Source organism: Scyliorhinus torazame, chromosome 29, assembly GCF_047496885.1.
Source record: "Scyliorhinus torazame isolate Kashiwa2021f chromosome 29, sScyTor2.1, whole genome shotgun sequence".
Taxonomy (NCBI): Eukaryota; Metazoa; Chordata; class Chondrichthyes; order Carcharhiniformes; family Scyliorhinidae; genus Scyliorhinus; species Scyliorhinus torazame.
Genome location: NC_092735.1, coordinates 15,963,847 through 15,986,185, shown reverse-complemented (window position 1 = coordinate 15,986,185; position 22,339 = coordinate 15,963,847). Strand labels below are relative to the sequence as shown.

Here is a 22,339-nt window from a genome sequence, read left to right as displayed (position 1 = left end):
TGTTGGAACCAAGGCTGGATAGGTCGAAGTCCAGGACTGGTAGGAGGCCGGCAGCAGCCAAGGTGCTTAAGGATTTTATGGAGCAGATGGGAGGGGTGGACCCGTGGAGATTCAGTAGACCTAGGAGTAAGGAGTTCTCGTTTTTCTCCTATGTCCATAAAGTCTATTCACGCACAGACTTTTTTGTGTTGGGTAGGGCATTGATCCCGAGGGTGAGGGGAACGGAATATACGGCTATAGCCATTTCGGATCATGCCCCACACTGGGTAGACTTGGAGATAGGGGAGGAAACAAGAGGGCGTCCACCCTGGAGAATGGATATGGGACTAATGGCGGATGAGGGGGTGTGCTTAAGGGTGAGGGGATGCATTGAAAAGTACTTGGAACTCAATGACAATGGGGAGGTTCAGGTGGGAGTGGTCTGGGAGGCGTTGAAGGCGGTGGTTAGGGGGGAGCTGATATCAATAAGGACACATAAAGGGAAGCAGGAGAGTAAGGAACGGGAGCGGTTGTTGCAAGAACTTTTGAGGGTGGACAGACAGTATGCGGAAGCACCGGAGGAGGGACTGTATAGGGAAAGGCAAAGGCTGCATGTGGAATTTGACTTGCTGACCACAGGCACTGCAGAGGCACAATGGAGGAAGGCGCAGGGTGTACAGTATGAATATGGAGAGAAGGCGAGCAGATTGCTGGCACACCAATTGAGGAAAAGGGGAGCAGCGAGGGAAATAGGGGGGGTGAGAGACGAAGATGGAGAGACGGAGCGGGGAGCGGAGAGAGTGAATGAAGTGTTTAAGACATTTTATAAAAAATTGTATGAAGCTCAACCCCCGGATGGGAGGGAGAGAATGATGGAGTTTTTGGATCGGCTGGAAATTCCCACGGTGGAAGAGCAGGAAAGGATGGGATTGGGAGCACAGATCACGGTAGAAGAAGTGGTGAAAGGAATTAGGAACATGCAGACGGGAAAGGCCCCGGGACCGGACGGATTCCCAGTTGAATTTTACAGAAAATATTTGGACTTGCTCGCCCCGCTACTGACGAGGACCTTCAACGAGGCAAAGGAAAGGGGACAACTGCCCCCGACTATGTCAGAAGCAACGATATCGCTTCTTTTAAAAAAGGAAAAGGATCCGCTACAATGCGGGTCCTACAGACCAATCTCCCTCCTCAATGTAGATGCCAAGGTCTTGGCCAAGGTAATGGCAATGAGAATAGAGGAATGTGTCCCGGGGGTGGTTCATGAGGACCAAACTGGGTTTGTGAAGGGGAGACAGCTGAACACGAACATACGGAGGTTGTTAGGGGTAATGATGATGGCCCCACCAGAGGGTGAAACGGAGATAGTAGTGGCGATGGATGCCGAGAAAGCATTTGATAGAGTGGAGTGGGATTATCTGTGGGAGGTGTTGAGGAGATTTGGGTTCGGAGAGGGGTATGTTAGATGGGTGCAGCTGTTGTATAGGGCCCCAGTGGCGAGTGTGGTCACGAATGGACGGGGATCGGCATATTTTCGGCTCCATAGAGGGACAAGGCAGGGATGTCCTCTGTCCCCATTACTGTTTGCACTGGCGATTGAGCCCCTGGCGATAGCGCTGAGAGGTTCCAAGGGATGGAGGGGAATACTTAGGGGAGGAGAAGAACACCGGGTATCTTTATATGCGGATGATCTGCTACTATATGTGGCGGATCCAGCGGAGGGGATGCCAGAAATAATGCGGATACTTGGGGAGTTTGGGGATTTTTCAGGGTATAAATTGAACATGGGAAAGAGTGAGCTGTTTGTGGTGCATCCAGGGGAGCAGAGTAGAGAAATAGAAGACCTACCGTTGAGGAAGGTAACAAGAGACTTTCGTTACCTGGGGATCCAGATAGCTAAGAATTGGGGCACATTGCACAGGCTAAATTTGACGCGGTTGGTGGAACAGATGGAGGAAGATTTCAAGAGATGGGACATGGTAGCATTGTCAATGGCAGGGAGGGTGCAGGCAGTTAAGATGGTGGTCCTCCCGAGATTCCTTTTTGTGTTTCAGTGTCTCCCGGTGGTGATCACGAAGGCTTTTTTCAAAAGGATAGAAAAGAGTATCATGGGTTTTGTTTGGGCCGGGAAGACTCCGAGAGTGAGGAAGGGATTCTTACAGCGTAGTAGGGATAGGGGGGGGCTGGCACAACCGAGCCTAAGTGAGTATTATTGGGCCGCTAATATTTCAATGGTGAGTAAGTGGATGGGAGAGGAGGAAGGAGCGGCGTGGAAGAGATTAGAGAGGGCGTCCTGTAGGGGGACCAGCCTGCAGGCTATGGTGACAGCCCCATTGCCGTTCTCACCAAGGAACTATACCACGAGTCCGGTGGTGGTAGCTACACTGAAGATTTGGGGACAGTGGAGACGACATAGGGGAAAGACCGGAGCACTGGGGGGGTCCCCGATAAGAAACAACCATAGGTTTGCCCCGGGGGGAATGGATGGGGGATATGGAATGTGGCAAAGAGCAGGTATAACGCAATTGAAAGATCTATTTGTGGACGGGAAGTTTGCGAGTCTGGGAGCGCTGACCGAGAAATATGGGTTGCCCCAAGGGAATGCATTCAGGTACATGCAATTGAGGGCTTTTGCGAGGCAGCAGGTGAGGGAATTCCCGCAGCTCCCGACACAAGAGGTGCAGGACAGAGTCATCTCAAAGAAATGGGTGGGGGACGGTAAGGTGTCGGATATATATAGGGAAATGAGAGACGAAGGGGAGACTATGATGGACGAACTAAAAGGGAAATGGGAAGAAGAGCTAGGGGAGGAGATTGAGGAGGGGATGTGGGCAGATGCCCTAAACAGGGTAAACTCGTCGTCCTCGTGCGCCAGGCTAAGCCTGATTCAGTTTAAGGTATTACACAGGGCACATATGACTGGAACACGGCTCAGTAAATTTTTTGGGGTGGAGGATAGGTGTGCGAGGTGCTCGAGAAGCCCAGCGAATCATACCCATATGTTTTGGTCATGCCTGGCACTACAGGGGTTTTGGATGGGGGTGACAAAGGTGCTTTCGAAAGTAGTAGGAGTCCGGGTCGAACCAAGCTGGGGGTTGGCTATATTTGGGGTTGCACAAGAGCCGGGAGTGCAGGAGGCGAAAGAGGCCGATGTTTTGGCCTTTGCGTCCCTAGTAGCCCGGCGCAGAATATTGCTAATGTGGAAAGAAGCCAAGCCCCCGGGGGTGGAGACCTGGATAAATGATATGGCGGGGTTCATAAAGTTAGAGCGGATTAAGTTCGTCCTAAGAGGGTCGGCTCAAGGGTTTACTAGGCGGTGGCAACCGTTCGTCGAATATCTTGCGGAAAGATAGATAGGGGAGAACAAAGAAGGCAGCAGCAGCGGCCCAGGACTTGGGGGGGGGGGGGAGGGATGGGGGGGGATGGGGGGGGGGGGAGGTGTGGCCTGAGACAAGGCAGTTGCCAATTAGGGCTAGTTTTTATTTTTTGTTATTTAATATTTATTTATTTGTTGTTGTTTTTGTTTAAATTTTAAAAAGGTCATTATTATCTGTATTGTTACAATGTTGTGTAAAGGATGCACAATGTACTGTGTTGGTTGACCAAAAATTTTCAATAAAATATTATTTAAAAAAAAAAAATGAAGGAGGACCCCCTGTCGCTGTGGACGTATGCGGGGCAACCGAACAGTGTGAATATGGTGTTCAGGGCTTTAATGACTGTGGCCGCGGTCATGTCAGGGCAGGGGATGGCGAATGGGAAGCGGGAGTACTCGTCCACCACATTAAGGAAGTATGTGTTGCGGTCGGTGGAGGGGAGGGGTCCTTTGAAATCCAGACTAAGGCGTTCAAAGGGGCGGGAAGCCTTAATCAGGTGCGCACCATCTGGCCTGAAAAAATGCGGTTTGCACTCTGCGCAGATGTGGCAGTTCCTTGTGACTGTACGGACCTCCTCCAAAGAGTATGGGAGGTTGCGGGACTTTATAAAGTGGTAGAACCGACTGACCCCGGGTGGCAGAGGTCCTCGTGGAGGGTTTGGAGGCGGTTAATTTGTGCGTTGGCACATGTGCCGCGGGATAGGGCATCGGACGGCTCGTTCAGCTTTCCGGGACGATACAAGATCTCGTAGTCGAAGGTGGAGAGCTCGATCCTCCACCTTAAGATCTTGTCGTTTTTGATTTTGCCCCACTGTGCATTATCGAACATGAAAGCTACTGACCGTTGGTCAGTGAGGAGAGTGAATCTCCTGCCAGCCAGGTAATGCCTCCAATGTTGCACAGCTTCCACTATGGCTTGGGCTTCCTTCCAAGCCTCTGTCGACAGAGGGAAGGTCGTGGTCAGTATTAGGGGACGGGCCTTGTCTGCATACTGGGGGACCCACTGGGCGTAGTATGAAAGGAACCCCAGGCAGCGTTTTAGGGCTTTTGAGCAGTGCGGGAGGGGAAATTCCATGAGGGCGCGCATACGTTCGGGGTCGGGGCCTATTATCCCATTGCGCACCACGTAGCCCAGGATGGCTAGCTGGTTGGTGCTAAAAACGCACTTGTCCTCGTTGTACGTGAGGTTCAAGGCTTTAGCGGTCTGGAGGAATTTTTGGAGGTTGGCGTCGTGGTCCTGCTGATCGTGGCCGCAGATGGTTACATTGTCGAGATATGGGAACGTGGCCCGCAACCCGTGTTGATCAACCATTCGGTCCATCTCTCGTTGGAAGACCGAGACCCCGTTTGTGACGCCAAATGGGACCCTTAGGAAGTGGTATAATCGCCCGTCTGCCTCGAAGGCTATGTACTTGCGGTCACTTGGGCGGATGGGGAGCTGATGGTAGGCGGACTTGAGGTCCACGGTGGAGAAGACCTTATATTGGGTAATCCGATTGACCATGTCGGATATGCGGGGGAGAGGGTATGCGTCTAGTTGTGTGTACCTGTTGATGGTCTGGCTATAGTCTATGACCATCCTTTGCTTCTCCCCTGTCTTTACTACTACCACCTGTGCTCTCCAGGGACTATTGCTGGCCTGGATTATGCCTTCCTTCAGTAGCCGCTGGACTTCGGACCGAATGAAGGTCCGGTCCTGGGCGCTGTACCGTCTGCTCCTAGTGGCGACGGGTTTGCAATCCGGGGTGAGGTTTGCAAACAAGGATGGGGGTTGAACCTTGAGGGTTGCGAGGCCGCAGATAGTGAGTGGGGGTATTGGGCCGCCGAATTTGAAGGTTAGGCTCTGTAGATTGCACTGGAAGTCTAATCCCAGTAATGTGGAGGCGCAGAGTTGGGGAAGGACGTAGAGCCTGTAGTTTTTGAACTCCCTCCCTTGCACCATTAGGGTAACTATGCAGAAGCCTTTGATCAGTACGGAGTGGGATCCTGCAGCTTGGGAAATCTTTTGTGCGCTGGGACGGATGGTCAAAGAACAGCGTCTTACCGTGTCGGGATGGATAAAGCTCTCCGTGCTCCCGGAGTCGACCAGGCATGGTGTCTTGTGCCCGTTTATCAGCACCGTTGTCGTCGTCGTCTGGAGCGTCCGGGGCCGTGCTTGGTCCAGCGTCATTGAAGCCAGACGTGGTCGTAATGGTTGAGCGTCTTCTTCGAACCCCGTGGAGCCGTCGACACTGGGGTCCGTTGTTGCCGTCCAAGATGGTGTCGGGAGTGAACAAGATGGCTGCCCCCATGCATCGCACATGGCTGGTGGGTCACAAGATGGCGGCGGGGGTGGACAAAATGGCCTCCCCCATGCGTCGCACAGGTCTGGGGTGGTCCAAGATGGCGGCGCCCCTCCTCCCCTTGTGGTGGCCGGGACCCAAAATGGCGGCGCCTGCGGGTCGCACATGGGGCGCTGGGGGGGTTGGGGAGCGTTAGGAACACGCAGGACTCCCTCTTCTCTGGGGACAGCGGTGGCCGGGACCCAAAGTGGTAGCGCCGGCGGGTCATTCATGGGGCGCGCGGGGGTGGGGGGGGGGTTGGGGAACGTTAGAGACGCGCAGAACTCCCTCTTCTCCGTGGAGAGCGGTGGTCGGGACCCAAAGTGGTTGCGCCTGCGGGTCGTACATGGGGCGCTGGGGGGGTTGGGGAGCGTAAAGGGCGTGCAGGGCTCCCTGTTCTCCTGGGATAGCGGCGACCTCCCGGGACCGGCACACAGCCGAAATGGCCCTTTTTCCCGCAGCTCTTACAGATCGCTGCGCGGGCCGGGCAGCGCTGCCGGGGGTGTTTCGCCTGGCCGCAGAAATAGCAGCGGGCTCCCCCGGTGCGACTTGGCGTTTGAACCGCGCAAGCCTGTGGGGTGTCCGGGGGGGGGGGCGGTATGTCGCGACGGGTGCGTACGGAGCCCAATGGGCTGCCGCGCGGTCGGGGCCGTAGGCGCGGGCGTTTCACGCGGCCACATCCAGGGAGGCTGCTAGGGCCCGTGCCTCTGAGAGTCCTAGCGACTCTTTTTCTCAAAGTCTTTGGCGGATGTGGGAGTTCATACCTGCCACAAAAGCATCGCGCATTAACATGTCCGTGTGTTCATTTGCGTTCACCGGCGGGCAGCCGCAGGCCCGTCCCAAAATTAGTAGCGCGGCGTAGAATTCATCTATCGATTCTCCGGGACTTTGCCGTCTCGTTGCGAGTTGGTAGCGAGCGTAGATCTGGTTTACTGGGCGAACATAGAGACTTTTTAGTGCTGCGAACGCCGTCTGGAAATCCTCTGCGTCTTCGATGAGAGAGAAAATCTCCGTGCTTAACCTCGAGTGCAGGACCTGTAGTTTTTGGTCTTCTGTGACCCGGCCGGGGGCCGTTCTGAGGTAGGCCACGAAACAAGTCTGCCAGTGCTTGAAAGCTGCTGCTGCGTTCACTGCGTGGGGGCTGATCCTCAGGCATTCCGGGATGATCCTGAGCTCCATAGTCCTTTAGTCACGCTTAATAAATTGTAGCGCACAAAGACTCCAAGAGACGAATAGAGTGAAGTAGATGAGGCTTTATTAAGCGTGACTGTTCCCCCGCAGTTCAGTAGCAGACTGGCCTGTGGGGGAGGACTCCTGGTTCTTATACTCCGCCTTCAGGGTGGAGCTAGAGGTCAACGGCCAACCAGGACCCGGGATCTGTCAGCCAATGACATCACGGCTTCACAGTCCCACATGACCCCTAATGCATACTACCACACAAGGCATCTCTGCTTGGTGGCCATGCATGCAAGCTACTCAACCTCGTACAGTGAGTCCATGCCATGTCCTCTTCCAATGTGGATCTTCAGGGTGACATTGATGACATCCTGGCGCAATACCCGGATGTGTTTAGTGGAATGTGTACGCTGCCATACTGCTACAAGATCTTACTCAGGCCTGATGCCACGCCTGTAATCCATGCACCACGCCGGGTGCTGGCTCCTCTGAAGGAACGTTTAAGGGCACAGCTGCAGGAGCTCCAAGACCAGGGCATAATCTCTAAAGTGACGGAACCGACTGACTGGGTCAGCTCGATGGTCTGTGTGAAGAAGCCCTCAGGAGAGTTGCGGATATAGATAAATTCCCAAAGATCTTAACCGGAACATAATGCGGGGACACTACCCGATCCCGAAGCGGGAGGAACTGACCAGTGAGATGGCACACGCCAAATTCTTCACAAACCTAGATGCATCGCGTCGTTTCTGGCAGATACAACTGGACGAGTCCAGCAGGAAGCTCTGCACGTTCAATACACCTTTCGGAAGGTACTGTTATAACCGGATGCCGTTCGGCATTGTTTCAGCCTCTGAAATCTTCCACAGGATCATGGAGCAGATGATGGAGGGCATTGAGGGTGTGCGTGTCTACGTAAATGATGTAATCATATGGTCCACGACCCCCGAGCAACACATATCTCGTCTCAAACAAGTCTTTCGACGTGTCCATGCAAACGCCCTCAAGTTGAACAAGGCCAAGTGCCCCTTTGGCATGTCATCCAGCAAGTTCTTGGGCGACCAGATATCCCAGCAGGGTGTGCAACCAGATTCGGACAAAGTCAAGGCCAGTAATGCCATGAAGACCCCGGAAGACAGAAAGGCGGTACTACGCTTTCTCGGTATGGTAAACTTCTTGGGAAAGTTCATTCCCAACCTGGCATCACACACCACGGCTCTCAGGCATCTGATGAAGAAGTCCACTGCATTCCAGTGGCTACCCACACATCAAGCAGAGTGGCTCAAGCTAAAGTCAAAGCTCACCACTGCTCCGGTACTAGCATTTATTGACCCGGACAAGGAGACAAAAATCTCCACGGACGCAAGCCAGAATGGCATTGGTGCGGTGCTCCTCCAGAAGGATGACTCCTCGTCCTGGGCTCCAGTGGCTTATGCGTCAAGGGTCATGACTCCTACTGAACTGCGATATACCCAGATAGAAAAAGAGTACCTGGGCCTCCTAACCGGCATTGTAAAGTTCCAGGACTACGTTTACGGTCTACCAACCTTCAGTGGAGACTAACCACAGATCCTTGGTCCATATCATTCATAAGGGCTTGAATGACATGACGCCCAGGCTTCAGTGCATTCTCCTTCGACACCGCAGGTACGATTTTGAATTAGTATACACACCAGGCAAGGAGCTAATAACTGCGTATGCCCTGTCACGCTCCATCACCTCGCCCTGTGAACAGGTTGACTTCATCCGCCAAACTGAGGCGCAGGTGCAACTGTGTGCACCTCGAGGGGATCCTCCTCAAGCTAGATCGTATCGTTATTCCTCGCAGCCTGCAGAAGGGCACTACATGCAAACTTGCCTGCCCACCACCAAATCTCACCTTTCCAGATGTTGTTATGCCTCCTCCGGATACGTCGCATCACGAGGCCACCAATCTGGCAGCACTCCCGCCTGTCAAGACGCCGTCATCCCCACCTCCACCTCTCAGGCGGTCGACAAGGATCCGACACCAGCCCCAAAGATTGGACTTATAGACATTTATCTTGTAAATATTGTTCTGTATCTGCATGCTAGATACCTTTTATGTACATATTCATTTACTCGCCATTTAATGTAAAGAGTTATACATGTACATACAGTCGCATATGCTCTAAGCAACCGACAATTTTTTTTTTTAAAAAGGGGGGATGTCATGATATGCACTCATGCACATAATGAGATACAGACAGGCAGTGACAGACATCCAGTAATGCTTGAGCGGTGTCGGGGAGAAGGCGGGCTGGTGCTGCCAAATTTTAGTAACTATTACTGGGCAGCAAATAAAGCCATGATCAGGAAGTGGGTGGTGGGGGAGGGGTCGGCATGGGAGCATATGGAGGCGGCTTCATGCAAGGGCACCAGTTTGGGGGCGTTGGTAACTGCGCCTCTGCTGTTCCCGCCGGCACGGTACTCCACCAGCCCCGTGGTGGTGGCGGCCCTGAGAGTCTGGGGGCAATGGAGGAGACTGTGGGAGCAGAGGGGGCATCGGTCTGGTCCCCAATCTGTAATAATCAACGGTTTGCCTCGGGAAGTATGGAGGGGGGGTTCCGTATATAGAACATAGAACATTACAGCGCTGGCGGAGAGCAGGGTTTGAGAGGATGTGGGATATGTTTATAGAGGGGAGTTTTCCGAGTATGAGGTCGCTGGAGGAGAAGTTTGGATTGGCGAGGGTAAACAAATTCAGGTATCTGCAGGTGTGGGACTTCCTACATAAACAGGTGTCAACCTTCTCGCTCCTACCGCTAAGGGGGATTCGGACAGGGTAGTTTCCAGAGGGTGGGTAGGAGAACGGAACGTCTTGGATGCACTCATGCACAAAATGAGATACAGACAGGCAATGACAGACACCCAGTACAGCCAATCAACACACAGGACAGAACACAACCAATCAGCAGGCAGAACACTAGAGGGGGGTTTCCCACTATAAAACACACGAGGCATCAGCACTCTTCCTCTTTCCACTGGTGACAACTGTTGTGACAGTCAGGGTGTATATATCAGTTAGCACCTTCTACACGTGGCTCAGAGCTAGTCTGGTCTAGTTAGTTATAGTTAGCACACTTAGATTAGTAGAGTGTCAACGCACAGCAAGCTGTGTGCACTGTTCCAGAAGTTCAATAAAACGTATTGAACTAACGTCTAAGTTTGATGTCTACTTTACAGTACAACTGCATCCAGTTGCAGTCCGTGTTACCCCAGGGTGAATAACATGACATCGGACACATTTACAAGGAACTTATGGGGTCAGATGAGATGCAGACTGAGGAGCTGAAGCACAAGTGGGAGGAGGAGCTGGGAGGAGAGATAGAGGATGGTCTATGGGCGGACGCAATGAGTAGAGTCAACGTGTCCGCAACATGTGCCAGGCTCAGCCTGATACAATTCAAGGTCGTTCACCGGGCTCACATGACAGTGGCCCGGATGAGCAGATTCTTTGGGGTGGAAGACAGGTGTGCAAAATGTGCGGGAGGACCAGCGAACTATGTCTACATGTTCTGGGCATGGCCGAAGCTTAGGGGATTTTGGCAGGGGTTTGCAGATGTCATGTCCACGATGTTAAAAACAAGAGTGCTGTGTCCAGAGGTGACGATTTTCAGGGTGTCGGAAGACCGGGAATCCAGGAGGAGAAAGAGGCAGGCGTTCTGACCTTTGCTTCCCTGGTAGCCCGGAGACGGACACTATTAGCTTGGAGGGACTCAAAGCCCCCGAAGTCGGAGATCTGGCTATCGGACATGGCTAGCTTTCTGTTTGGAGAAAATCAAGTTCGCCTTGTGAGGGTCACTGTTAGGGTTTGCCCGGATGTGGCAACCGTTCGTCGACTTCTTCGCGGAAAATTAATCGTCAGCAGAAGTGGGGGGGATAGTTTAGCTTAGAGTATGGGGTTAATAAAGGTGGGACCTTTTGGGGAGGGAGACGGCTCTTGCACAATGTTTATAGTTTCATGTACATTGTTTATTGTGTTGTTGTTTTAATCCCAAAAAATACCTCAATAAAATGTTTATTAAAAAAAAAGAAAGCAGAGCAGGACCAGTGAGGAAAAAGATGCCTGCATCCTCTGAGCCCAGCAGAGCAGATGGCTTTCAGCATCATGGGCACAAGCTGCAAGGGGTGCTTGCAGTGTTTGACGTCACTGAGAACATTGAGGATGACGATAAGTTTCTGCCCCTTCTCAACTTCCAGCATACCCCAATCCAGTTATCTGGCTTGATGAGAAAGCTGTTGATGGCGTGACCATGGACTCTTGCTTCCCTTCCCATCCACTTCCCTCTGTTGCATTTACTGAAGAATTGTTGTTACTATTTTTGCTGAAGGAAAACTATTGCATTTACTTCAGAAACAATCTATTACATTACTGCAATAACTCATATTTTCCGCAGTAACTCTGGTGCATTTACTGCGCCACACAAGTGCCAGGCAAAGACCATCTCCTACGAGAGAGGATCTAACCACCGCCCTTTGACATTCAATGGCATTACCATCGCTGAATCCTGGGGGTTACCACTGATCAGAAACTGAACTGGACTAGCCATATTAATACAGGGGCTACCAGGGCAGGTCAAAGGCTAGGAATCCTACGGCAAGTAACTCACCTACTGACTCCCCAAAGCCTGTCCACCATCTACAAGGCACAAGTCAGGAGTGTAATGGAATACTCTCCACTTGCCTGGATGCGTGTAGTTCCAACAACACTCAAGAAGCTCAACACCATCCAGGACAAAGCAGCCACCTTGATTGTTCTCCCTTCCACAAACATTCAAACCCTCCACCAGTGGCGGTTCAAGGAGGTAGCTCACCACCACCTTCTGAAGGGTAATTAGGGATGGGAAATAAATGCTGGTCTAACCAGCGACGCCCACATCCTGGAATGAATTTTTAAAAAAGGACTATCTCTATTCTATTTACTGTGGGGATACATCTCTGCTGCATTTACTGAAGGAATACTATTGCATGTACTGCAGGAACCATCTCTGTTCCATTAACTGCAGGAACTACCAGTTAGATTTACTTCAAAATGTATTTTAATTACATTTAGTTGCAGGAGAATCTCCACATTTTCTGATAATTATCTTCCTATTCTGAACACTTCTTTCAAACACTCAGTTGTCCAGCCACGGAAGCCCTAGGAGAAACTAAGAGAGCAATAGCACTGATGAAGAGGCCCTGTCACTTGATATGAACACCTGCAGCTACCAGCTTAGAGACGAGCACTGCATTTGGATGCCAGAATATAGTTGGTATCAAACAATGATGAGTCACACGGCAACCTGGCCAGGTGTTCCAGGGTGTCGGGTGTTAATGGGAATAGGGCCCACCTCCTTGAAAACAGTACGGAGCAGTAACAGGGGCTTCCGGGTGCGGGGGTTGAAAGACCAGCCTCGGTGCTCCGGGACTTTTAAGAAATAAAACAAATAAACATTCTTCCCCTCACACCTTGCACACTCCCCATGCCCCATCCATGTCACCTTATGCCCCTTTACCCACCTCCACATAGCCCCATACCCCCATGCAACCTATGCACACCCATGGCCCTTTATAGACCCTATGCCAACATACTGTCAGCTCATGCCAATACATGGTACCCTACCATCATCCTTTGTCCATACACCCTCAGTGCCAACTCACGTAGTATCCACTATGGGCAGACCTCAGGAAATTATTAATTAACCCTGTTTCATTACACAAGATCTAAAATAGTCTCTTCCTAGTTGGGTTAATGACACATTGATCTGGGAAACATCCTTGCTGTCATTTCCTAGATGTCCTCCAAACTATCTTTGACAATGTGATTAGTCCAGTCTATATGAAGATTAAAGTCTCTCATGATTATTGCATAACCTTTGATATAAGCTCCCATTGTTTCTTAGTTCCTAATATAGTGTCACAGAGATAGTTCCTGCAGTAAAAGACATGGATTCCTGCAGTATTTAGAAAAGTTGGTCCCAGCAGTGAATGGAAAAGAAATAGTTTCTGCAGTAAATGTAATTGATCAATCCTGCAGTTAATGGAAGAGTTTGTGCAAAAGCAGCACAGAAATAGCTCCTGCAGTAAATGCACGGTAGTGTTCCTGCAGCTAATAAAAACAGAAAATGCTGTAAATACGAGGAGATAACGCCTGTAGTACATGCACAAAGGTGTTCCTGCAGTAAATAAAAATAGAAAATTCTGGAAATACTTGGGAGGCAGCTCCGGTAGTAAACATGCAAGAGAGCTCCTGCAGTAAACGCATGAGTGTTCCTACAATAAATATACAAGAGAATTGCTGCAGTAAATACAAACAATAAGTGCTTGGAATACTTAGCAAATCTAGCAGCAACTGTGGAGCGAGAAAAAGAATCAACTTTTCAGGTCTGTGACTACTTTAACTCTCTTTCTCTCTCCACAGATGCTGTTTGACCTGTTCTGTACTTCCACCGTTTTTATTTCAGCTTTCCAGCACTCGCAGTATTTCACTACTATTCCTGCTATAAACAAAGAAATAATTCCTGCAATGAATGAAGATTATTCCTGCAGTAAATGGAATAGTGACTGTCCTTGCAGTCAATGCAATATACTTCTGAAGCAAATGCAGTCCAGTTTCTAAAGTAAATGTCTAAGAGGTAGTTCATGCAGCCAATGAAATAGATCCTGCAGTAAATGGAACAGACGAGGGCATTTCCATAGCTCTAGAATGCATTTGCATCACAAAAATAATTCAGATGTTGCTCAGTGACCACCTCACTGTTCCTTGTTTGATGTTTATATATCTTTTCATTTTAATTCAATGCCTCTCAGACCGTTTAAACTTTGCCAGCAACATCACCATTTAAGCAAAAGTACTCAAGGTCAAAAGAACCCCCAAATGATGTACAATAGCTTTTCTGTTTGACTTTGAAAACGTTGTGCTCTCTTCATGTAATTTCTATAGATAAGTACGGTTCTCACTCTAATTCTTGGCTGCCAGTGGTGATGTGAAACACTGTTTTCCTCTTCTCACTATACTCAAATGCGGTGAGAAATCCTGGCTCCTGCAGCACAAAAACAGTTTTGCATGCAAATAAAACAATGAACATCACAAATACTAGTCTGTGCCAAGGATAGCATGGAAAGGGTATATTGGAAAGGGAGGACTGTTTCAAAACACGTCACCCATTTAAATTGGAGATGAGGGGTATATTTTTCTCAGTGTTATTAATCTTACACATGCACTACCCCAGAGAGCTGTAAAAGGTTGGGCCATTCAATATATTATATTGCAATATCTATATTCTATTATAAGGCTAAGTTAGACAGGTTTTTGATCAACAAGGGAGTCAAGCATTATGGAGAACAGGTAGGAACGTGGAGTTAAGACCACAATCAGATAAATAATGATTTTGTTGACTAGCTCAATGGCAAATGGCTTATTTTGCTTCTTATTTCTTCATGTTCTATCAGCAACAGGACTCTGATAGGCTTAATGACAATCCTGCAGTCAATTATCTCAGCCCTAGTACATTACTGCTGGTGTTTCTCAGAACAATGTCTTGGGCCCAGTCATCTCTTGCCGCTCCATCAATGACCTTAAGGTCAGAAGTGGGATTTTCACTGATGACTGCACACTTCCATAAGCAATTCCTCAGAAAATGAAGTAGTCTGTGCTCACATGCAGCAAGCATCTAAACTTGGCCTGACAAGTGACTAGTAACATTCATGCCACAGAACTGTCAGGCAATGACCATCTCTAATAAGATAGTCTAATCATCTCCCCATGAAACCCCATGGCATTGCCATAATCAAATTCTGCACCATCAACATCTCAAATTCTGTACCATCAACATCCTGAAACCATGACCAGAAACTGGACCAGCAACAACACTGTGGTTATAGCAGCAGAGCAGAAGCTGGGAATCCTGCAGTGAGTGCCTCAATACCTGACTCCCCACAGCCTTTCCACCACTTGCCAGGCATAAATCAGGAGTGTGATGGAATGCACCCTACTTGCCTGAATGGATGTAGCTCCAACATCATTCAAGAAGCTTGTCACCATCAAGAACTAAACGGTCTGTTTGATAGGTACCCCATTAACCACACCTTAAGAATCACTCCTGTCTGGCACATCTTGGCTGCAGTGTACACCATCTACAAGATGCATTACAACAGTTGTTTAAGCCTACTACTTAGAACATAGCTTTTTCAAATATATTCGGAGTCCGGTGGTAGTTTTTAGAAATCCTTTATTGAGGTATGCAGCTGGATGGGAACCAATGCAGGAAGTCGGAGGGGAGTAAAACGGGGGCAGAAACAAAAGGCAGTAAGGGGGAAAGTGTAAGGCAGAGAAGCCATAGTCAAAAATCAAAAAGGGCCACAGTAGAGGGTACAGTGACTGAGGAGAGCTCAGTGAATAGGCCCAGCAATACTAAAAGGAATAAAACGGGAAGTAAAAACATAAATGGAAACAACGCAGCAGGTTGTTACATGAGGATATGGGTTCAACGATAAGGACAATTAGGAGAAAAGTTCAAAGGATAAATAACTTAGGAGAGGTTACTGATAGAGGTGTTAAGATTCAAAACAGTGGTATAAAAGCCAACATAAGGGTACTTTACCTGAATGCTCGTAGTATTCAGAATAAGGTAAATGAGTTGATGCCGCAAATCATCGTGAATGACTATGATTTAATGGCCATTAGTGAAACATGGTTAAAGAATGGTCACGACTGGGAGTTAAATATCCACTGGTATCAAACTATTCGGAAGGACAGAGTGGATGGTAAGGGAGGTGGTGTAGCTCTGTTATTTAAGGATGACACCTGGACAGTAGTGAGGGATGACATTGGTGCTATGGAGGATAAGGTTGAATCCATTTGGGTGGAAATCAGGAATAGTAAGGCGAAAAAGTCACTGATAGGAGTAGTCTATAGACCACCAAATAGTAACATTACGGTGGGGCGGGCAATAAACAAAGAAATAACTGATGCATGTAGAAATGGTACAGCAGTTATCATGGGGGATTTTAATCTACATGTCGATTGGTTTAACCAGGTCGGTCAAGGCAGCCTTGAGGAGGAATTTATAGAATGTATCCGCGATAGTTTCCTGGACAGTATGTAATGGAACCTGCGAGGGAACAAGCGGTCCTAGATCTTTCCTGTGTAATGAGACAGGATTGATTAATGATCTCATATTTAGGGATCCTCTTGGAAGGAGCGATCACAATATGGTGGAATTTAAAATACAGATGGAGGGTGAGAAGTAAAATCAAACACTAGTGGTTTGTGCTTAAACAAAGGAGATTACACTGGGATGAGAAAAGAGCTGGCTAAAGTAGGCTGGGAGCAAAGACTTTATGGTGAAACAGTTGAGGAACAGTGGAGAACCTTCCAAGCGATTTTTCACAGTGCTCAGCAAAGGTTTATGCCAACAAAAAGGAAGGACGGTAGAAAGAGGGGAAATCAACCGTGGATATCTAAGGAAATAAGGGAGTAGCAAATTGAAGGAAAAAGCATACAAAGTGGCAAAGATTAGTGGGAGACTAGAGGATTGGGAAATCTTTGGGGCAACAGAAAGCTACTAAAAAAGCCACAAAGAGTAAAATAGATTATGAGAGTAAACTTTCTCAGAATATAACAGATAGTAAAAGTTTCTACAAATATATAAAACAAAAAAGAGTGGCTAAGGTAAATATTGGTCCTTCAGAGAATGAGAAGGGAGATTTAATAATGGAAGATGAGGAAATGGCTGAGGGACTGAACGGGTTTTTTGGGTCGGTCTTCACAGTGGAAGACACAAATGACATGCCAGTAACTGATGGAAATGAGGCTATGACAGGTGAGGAAGTTTCAAGGCATGTGTATTGAGTCGCCTTCCACGTAGGCTTTTCTCCTGTGGCTCAACTCAGTACAAAGAGCAGCAGACACATCAACAATCTGAAGACGGTTTTATTATCTACAAGCTTACATTCATGTACATGAGAGATAAGACCTGGAAAGCTGCCAAGACCCTGCTACAGAACAAAGACACAAACTCAACACATATGCAACTTTCAAAAATCAATAACCCTCCCCAGTTGGACGCGATCCAATCCCTGAAGCTGCTATGTTTAAACTTATCCAATAGAACATAGAACATAGAAAATACAGCACAGAACAGGCCCTTCGGCCCACGATGTTGTGCCGAACCTTTGTCCTAGATTAATCATAGATTATCATTGAATTTACAGTGCAGAAGGAGGCCATTCGGCCCTTTGAGTCTGCACCGGCTCTTGGAAAGAGCACCCTACCCAAACTCAACACCTTCACCCAACACCAAGGGCAATTTGGACATTAAGGGCAATTTATCATTGGCCAATTCATCTAACCCGCACATCTTTGGATTGTGGGAGGAAACCGGAGCACCCGGAGGAAACCCACGCAGACACGGGGAGGACGTGCAGACTCCGCACAGTGACCCAAGCCGGAATCGAACCTGGGACCCTGGAGCTGTGAAGCAATTGTGCTATCCACAATGCTACCGTGCTGCCCTTGAGAACAAATAAATCTACACTATATCATTTAACCGTAATCCATGTACCTATCCAATAGCTGCTTGAAGGTCCCTAATGTTTCCGACTCAACTACTTCCACAGGCAGTGCATTCCATGCCACCACTACTCTCTGGGTAAAGAACCTACCTCTGATATCCCTCCTATATCTTCCACCTTTCACCTTAAATTTATGTCCCCTTGTAATGGTTTGTTCCACCCGGGGAAAAAGTCTCTGACTGTCTACTCTATCTATTCCCCTGATCATCTTATAAACCTCTATCAAGTCGCCCCTCATCCTTCTCCGTTCTAATGAGAAAAGGCCTAGCACCCTCAACCTTTCCTCGTAAGACCTACTCTCCATTCCAGGCAACATCCTGGTAAATCTTCTTTGCACCTTTTCCAAAGCTTCCACATCCTTCCTAAAATGAGGCGACCAGAACTGTACACAGTACTCCAAATGTGGCCTTACCAAAGTTTTGTACAGCTGCATCATCACCTCACGGCTCTTAAATTCAATCCCTCTGTTAATGAACGCGAGCACACCATAGGCCTTCTTCACAGCTCTATCCACTTGAGTGGCAACTTTCAAAGATGTATGAACATAGACCCCAAGATCTCTCTGCTCCTCCACATTGCCAAGAACTCTACCGTTAACCCTGTATTCCGCATTCATATTTGTCCTTCCAAAATGGACAACCTCACACTTTTCAGGGTTAAACTCCATCTGCCACTTCTCAGCCCTGCTCTGCATCCTATCTATGTCTCTTTGCAGCCGACAACAGCCCTCCTTACTATCCACAACTCCACCAATCTTCGTATCGTCTGCAAATTTACTGACCCACCCTTCAACTCCCTCATCAAGTCATTAATGAAAATCACAAACAGCAGAGGACCCAGAACTGATCCCTGCGGTACGCCACTGGTAACTGGGATCCAGGCTGAATATTTGCCATCCACCACCACTCTCTGACTTCTATCGGTTAGCCAGTTCGTTATCCAACTGGCCAAATTTCCCACTATCCCATGCCTCCTTACTTTCTGCATAAGCCTACCATGGGGAACTTTATCAAATGCCTTACTAAAATCCATGTACACTACATCCACTGCTTTACCTTCATCCACATGCTTGGTCACCTCCTCAAAGAATTCAATAAGATTTGTAAGGCAAGACCTACCCCTCACAAATCCGTGCTGACTATCCCTAATCAAGCAGTGTCTTTCCAGATGCTCAGAAATCCTATCCTTCAGTACCCTTTCCATTACTTTGCCTACCACCGAAGTAAGACTAACTGGCCTGTAATTCCCAGGGTTATCCCTAGTCCCTTTTTTGAACAGGGGCACGACATTCGCCACTCTCCAATCCCCTGGTACCACCCCTGTTGACAGTGAGGACGAAAAGATCATTGCCAACGGCTCTGCAATTTCATCTCTTGCTTCCCATAGAATCCTTGGATATATCCCGTCAGGCCCGGGGGACTTGTCTATCCTCAAGTTTTTCAAAATGCCCAACACATCTTCCTTCCTAACAAGTATTTCCTCGAGCTTACCAATCTGTTTCACACTGTCCTCTCCAACAATATCGCCCCTCTCATTTGTAAATACAGAAGAAAAGTACTCGTTCAAGACCTCTCCTATCTCTTCAGACTCAATACACAATCTCCCGCTACTGTCCTTGATCGGACCTACCCTCGCTCTAGTCATTCTCATATTTCTCACATATGTGTAAAAGGCCTTGGGGTTTTCCTTGATCCTACCCGCCAAAGATTGTTCATGCCCTCTCTTAGCTCTCCCAATCCCTTTCTTCAGTTCCCTCCTGGCTATCTTGTATCCCTCCAATGCCCTGTCTGAACCTTGTTTCCTCAGCCTTACATAAGTCACCTTTTTCCTCTTAACAAGACATTCAACCTCTCTTGTCAACCATGGTTCCCTCACTCGACCATCTCGTCCCTGCCTGACAGGGACATACATATCAAGGACACGTAGCACCTGTTCCTTGAACAAGTTCCACATTTCACTTGTGCCCTTCCCTGCCAGCCTATGTTCCCAACTTATGCACTTCAATTCTTGTCTGACAACATCGTATTTACCCTTCCCCCAATTGTAAACCTTGCCCTGTTGCACGTACCTATCCCTCTCCATTACTGAAGTGAAAGTCACAGAATTGTGGTCACTATCTCCAAAATGCTCCCCCACTAACAAATCTATCACTTGCCCTGGCTCATTACCCAGTACTAAATCCAATATTGCCCCTCCTCTGGTCGGACAATCTACATACTGCGTTAGAAAAGCTTCCTGGACACACTGCACAAACACCACCCCATCCAAACTATTTGATCTAAAGAGTTTCCACTCAATATTTGGGAAGTTAAAGTCGCCCATGACTACTACTCTATGACTTCTGCACCTTTCCAAAATCTGTTTCCCAATCTGTTCCTCCACATCTCTGCTACTATTGGGGGGCCTATAGAAAACTCCTAACAAGGTGACTGCTCCTTTCCTATTTCTGACTTCAACCCATACTACCTCAGTAGGCTGATACTCCTCGAACTGCCTTTCTGCAGCTGTTATACTATCTCTAATTAATAATGCCACCCCCCCCACCTCTTTTACCACCCTCCCTAATCTTATTGAAACATCTATAACCAGGGACCTCCAACAACCATTTCTGCCCCTCTTCTATCCAAGTTTCCGTGATGGCCACCACATTAAAGAGTCGCAAGCAATGTTTAAACTTCACCCAATAGAATTGCAAGCAATGTTTAAACTTCACCCAATAGAATTGCAAGCAATGTTTAAACTTCACCCAATAGAATCGCAAGCAACCCATGATTAATCTTCATCCTAACAGCTATGTACAATCTCAGCATCCTGTGCTGATTGTTTGTGAGAAACAGAACAACAAAACCAGCACCCTGGATTGTTTCACAAAGACAGGATGTCAGAAGTGATGTCCTTCTGGTCAAGTTAGCTGTCCTAAATACCATTTGATTACTTATTACTGCTCTGTCCTAAAAATACATGTTTAATGGTTAATAATGATTACTCAGTATTCTTCCTACAATTCATCTCAATCCTTAATAAAGTAACTTATGTAAAACTACTCTAGTAGCATGCTAACTATTCAGTTTTAAGAGGTATCATCGCTGAACCCTCCCCTTCAAGGACCTTGAGACGATTGTTATCACTAAGGAGGTAGTGATGGGCAAGCTAATGGGGCTAAAGGTAGACAAGTCTCCTGGCCCTGATGGAATGCATCCCAGAGTACTAAAAGAGATGGCTAGGGAAATTGCAAATGATAATTGCAAATGATTGCAAGTGATAATTTACCAAAATTCACTAGACTCAGGGTGGTCCCGGCGGATTGGAAATTAGCAAACGTGACCCCACTGTTTAAAAAAGGAGGTAGGCAGAAAGCGGGTAATTATACGCCAGTTAGCTTAACTTTGGTAGTAGGGAAGATGCTGAAATCTATCATCAAGGAAGAAATAGCGAGGCATCTGGATGGATATGATCCCATTGGACAGATGCAGCATGGGTTCATAAAGGGCAGGTGGTGCCTAACTAATTTAGTGGAATTTTTTGAGGACATTACCAGTGTGGTAGACAACGGGGAGCCAATGGATGTGCAATATCTGGATTTCCAGAAAGCTTTTGACAAGGTGCCACACAAAAGGTTGCTGCATAAGATAAAGATGCATGGAGTTAAGAGTAAAATTGCAGCATGGATAGAGGATTGGTTAATTAATAGAAAGCAAAGAGTGGGGATTAATGGGTGTTTCTCTGGTTGGCAATCAGTAGCTAGTGGTGTCCCTCAGGGATCAGCGTTGGGCCCACAATTGTTCACAATTTACATAGATGATTTGGAGTTGGGGACCAAGTGCAATGTGTCCAAGTTTGCAGACAGAACTAAGATGAGTGGTAAAGTAAAAAGTGCAGGGGAAACTGGAAGTCTGCAGAGGGATTTGGATTGTTAAAGTGAATGGGCTAGGGTCTGGCAGATGGAATACAATGTTGACAAATGTGAGGTTATCCATTTTGGCAGGAATAATAGCAAAAAGGTGTCCTAGTACATGAGTCGCAAAAAGTTGGTTTACAGGTGCAACAGGTGATTAAGAAGGCAAATGGAGTTTTGTCCTTCATTGCTAGAGGGATGGAGTTTAATACTAGGGAGGTTTTGCTGCAACTGTATAAGGTGTTAGTGAGGCCACACCTGGAGTATTGTGTTCAGTTTTGGTCTCCTTACTTGAGAAAGGACATACTGGCGCTGGAGGGTGTGCAGAGGAGATTCACTAGGTTAATCCCAGAGTTGAGGGGGTTGGATTACGAGAGGTTGAGTAGATTGGGACTGTACTCATTGGAATTTAGAAGGATGGTGGGGGGGGGATCTCATAGAACCATATAAAATTATGAAGGGACTAGATAGGATAGATGCGGGCAGGTTGTTTCAATGGCGGGAGAAAGCAGAACTAGGGGGCATAGCCTCAAAATAAGGGGAAGTAGATTTAGGACTGAGTTTAGGAGGAATTTCTTCACCCAAGGGGTTGTGAATCTATGGAATTCCCTGCCCAGTGAAGCAGTTGAGGCTCCTTCATTAAATGTTTTCAAGATAAAGGTAGATAGTTTTTTGAAGAATAAAGGGTTATGGTGTTCGGGCGGGAAAGTGGAGCTGAGTCCATAAAAGATCAGCCATGATCTCATTGAATGGTGAAGGTATATGGCTTGAAGGGCCAGGTGGCCTACTCATGCTCCGAGTTCTTATGTTACATCGTCAGAGAAACAAACCCGCAGATGCTGATGTACAAGCTTATTTATATTAGCATACGCACATTTGACTACATTTGGGTGTATAACGCACACATAGTTGATTAGTTTAATAGCTGACTAACTTACTTTGTCCTCTACAGTCCACCTTTTGATTCTTCAAACAATATCAAAGAGAATGAATCATTTAATTAAGCAAGCTCGCGAA

At 47.8% G+C, this 22,339-nt stretch overlaps 1 protein-coding gene across 1 annotated transcript in view; it reads right to left on the bottom strand.

Moving 5' to 3' along the window:
• The window catches only part of dmc1 (DNA meiotic recombinase 1), a 179,493-nt gene that overhangs the window by 84,018 nt on the left and 73,136 nt on the right, over positions 1–22,339 (bottom strand). Inside the window, exon 4 of the mRNA XM_072492545.1 lies at positions 13,813–13,895. Coding sequence (XP_072348646.1) covers positions 13,813–13,895 — 83 coding nt within the window. The remainder of the gene's footprint in view (positions 1–13,812; positions 13,896–22,339) is intronic.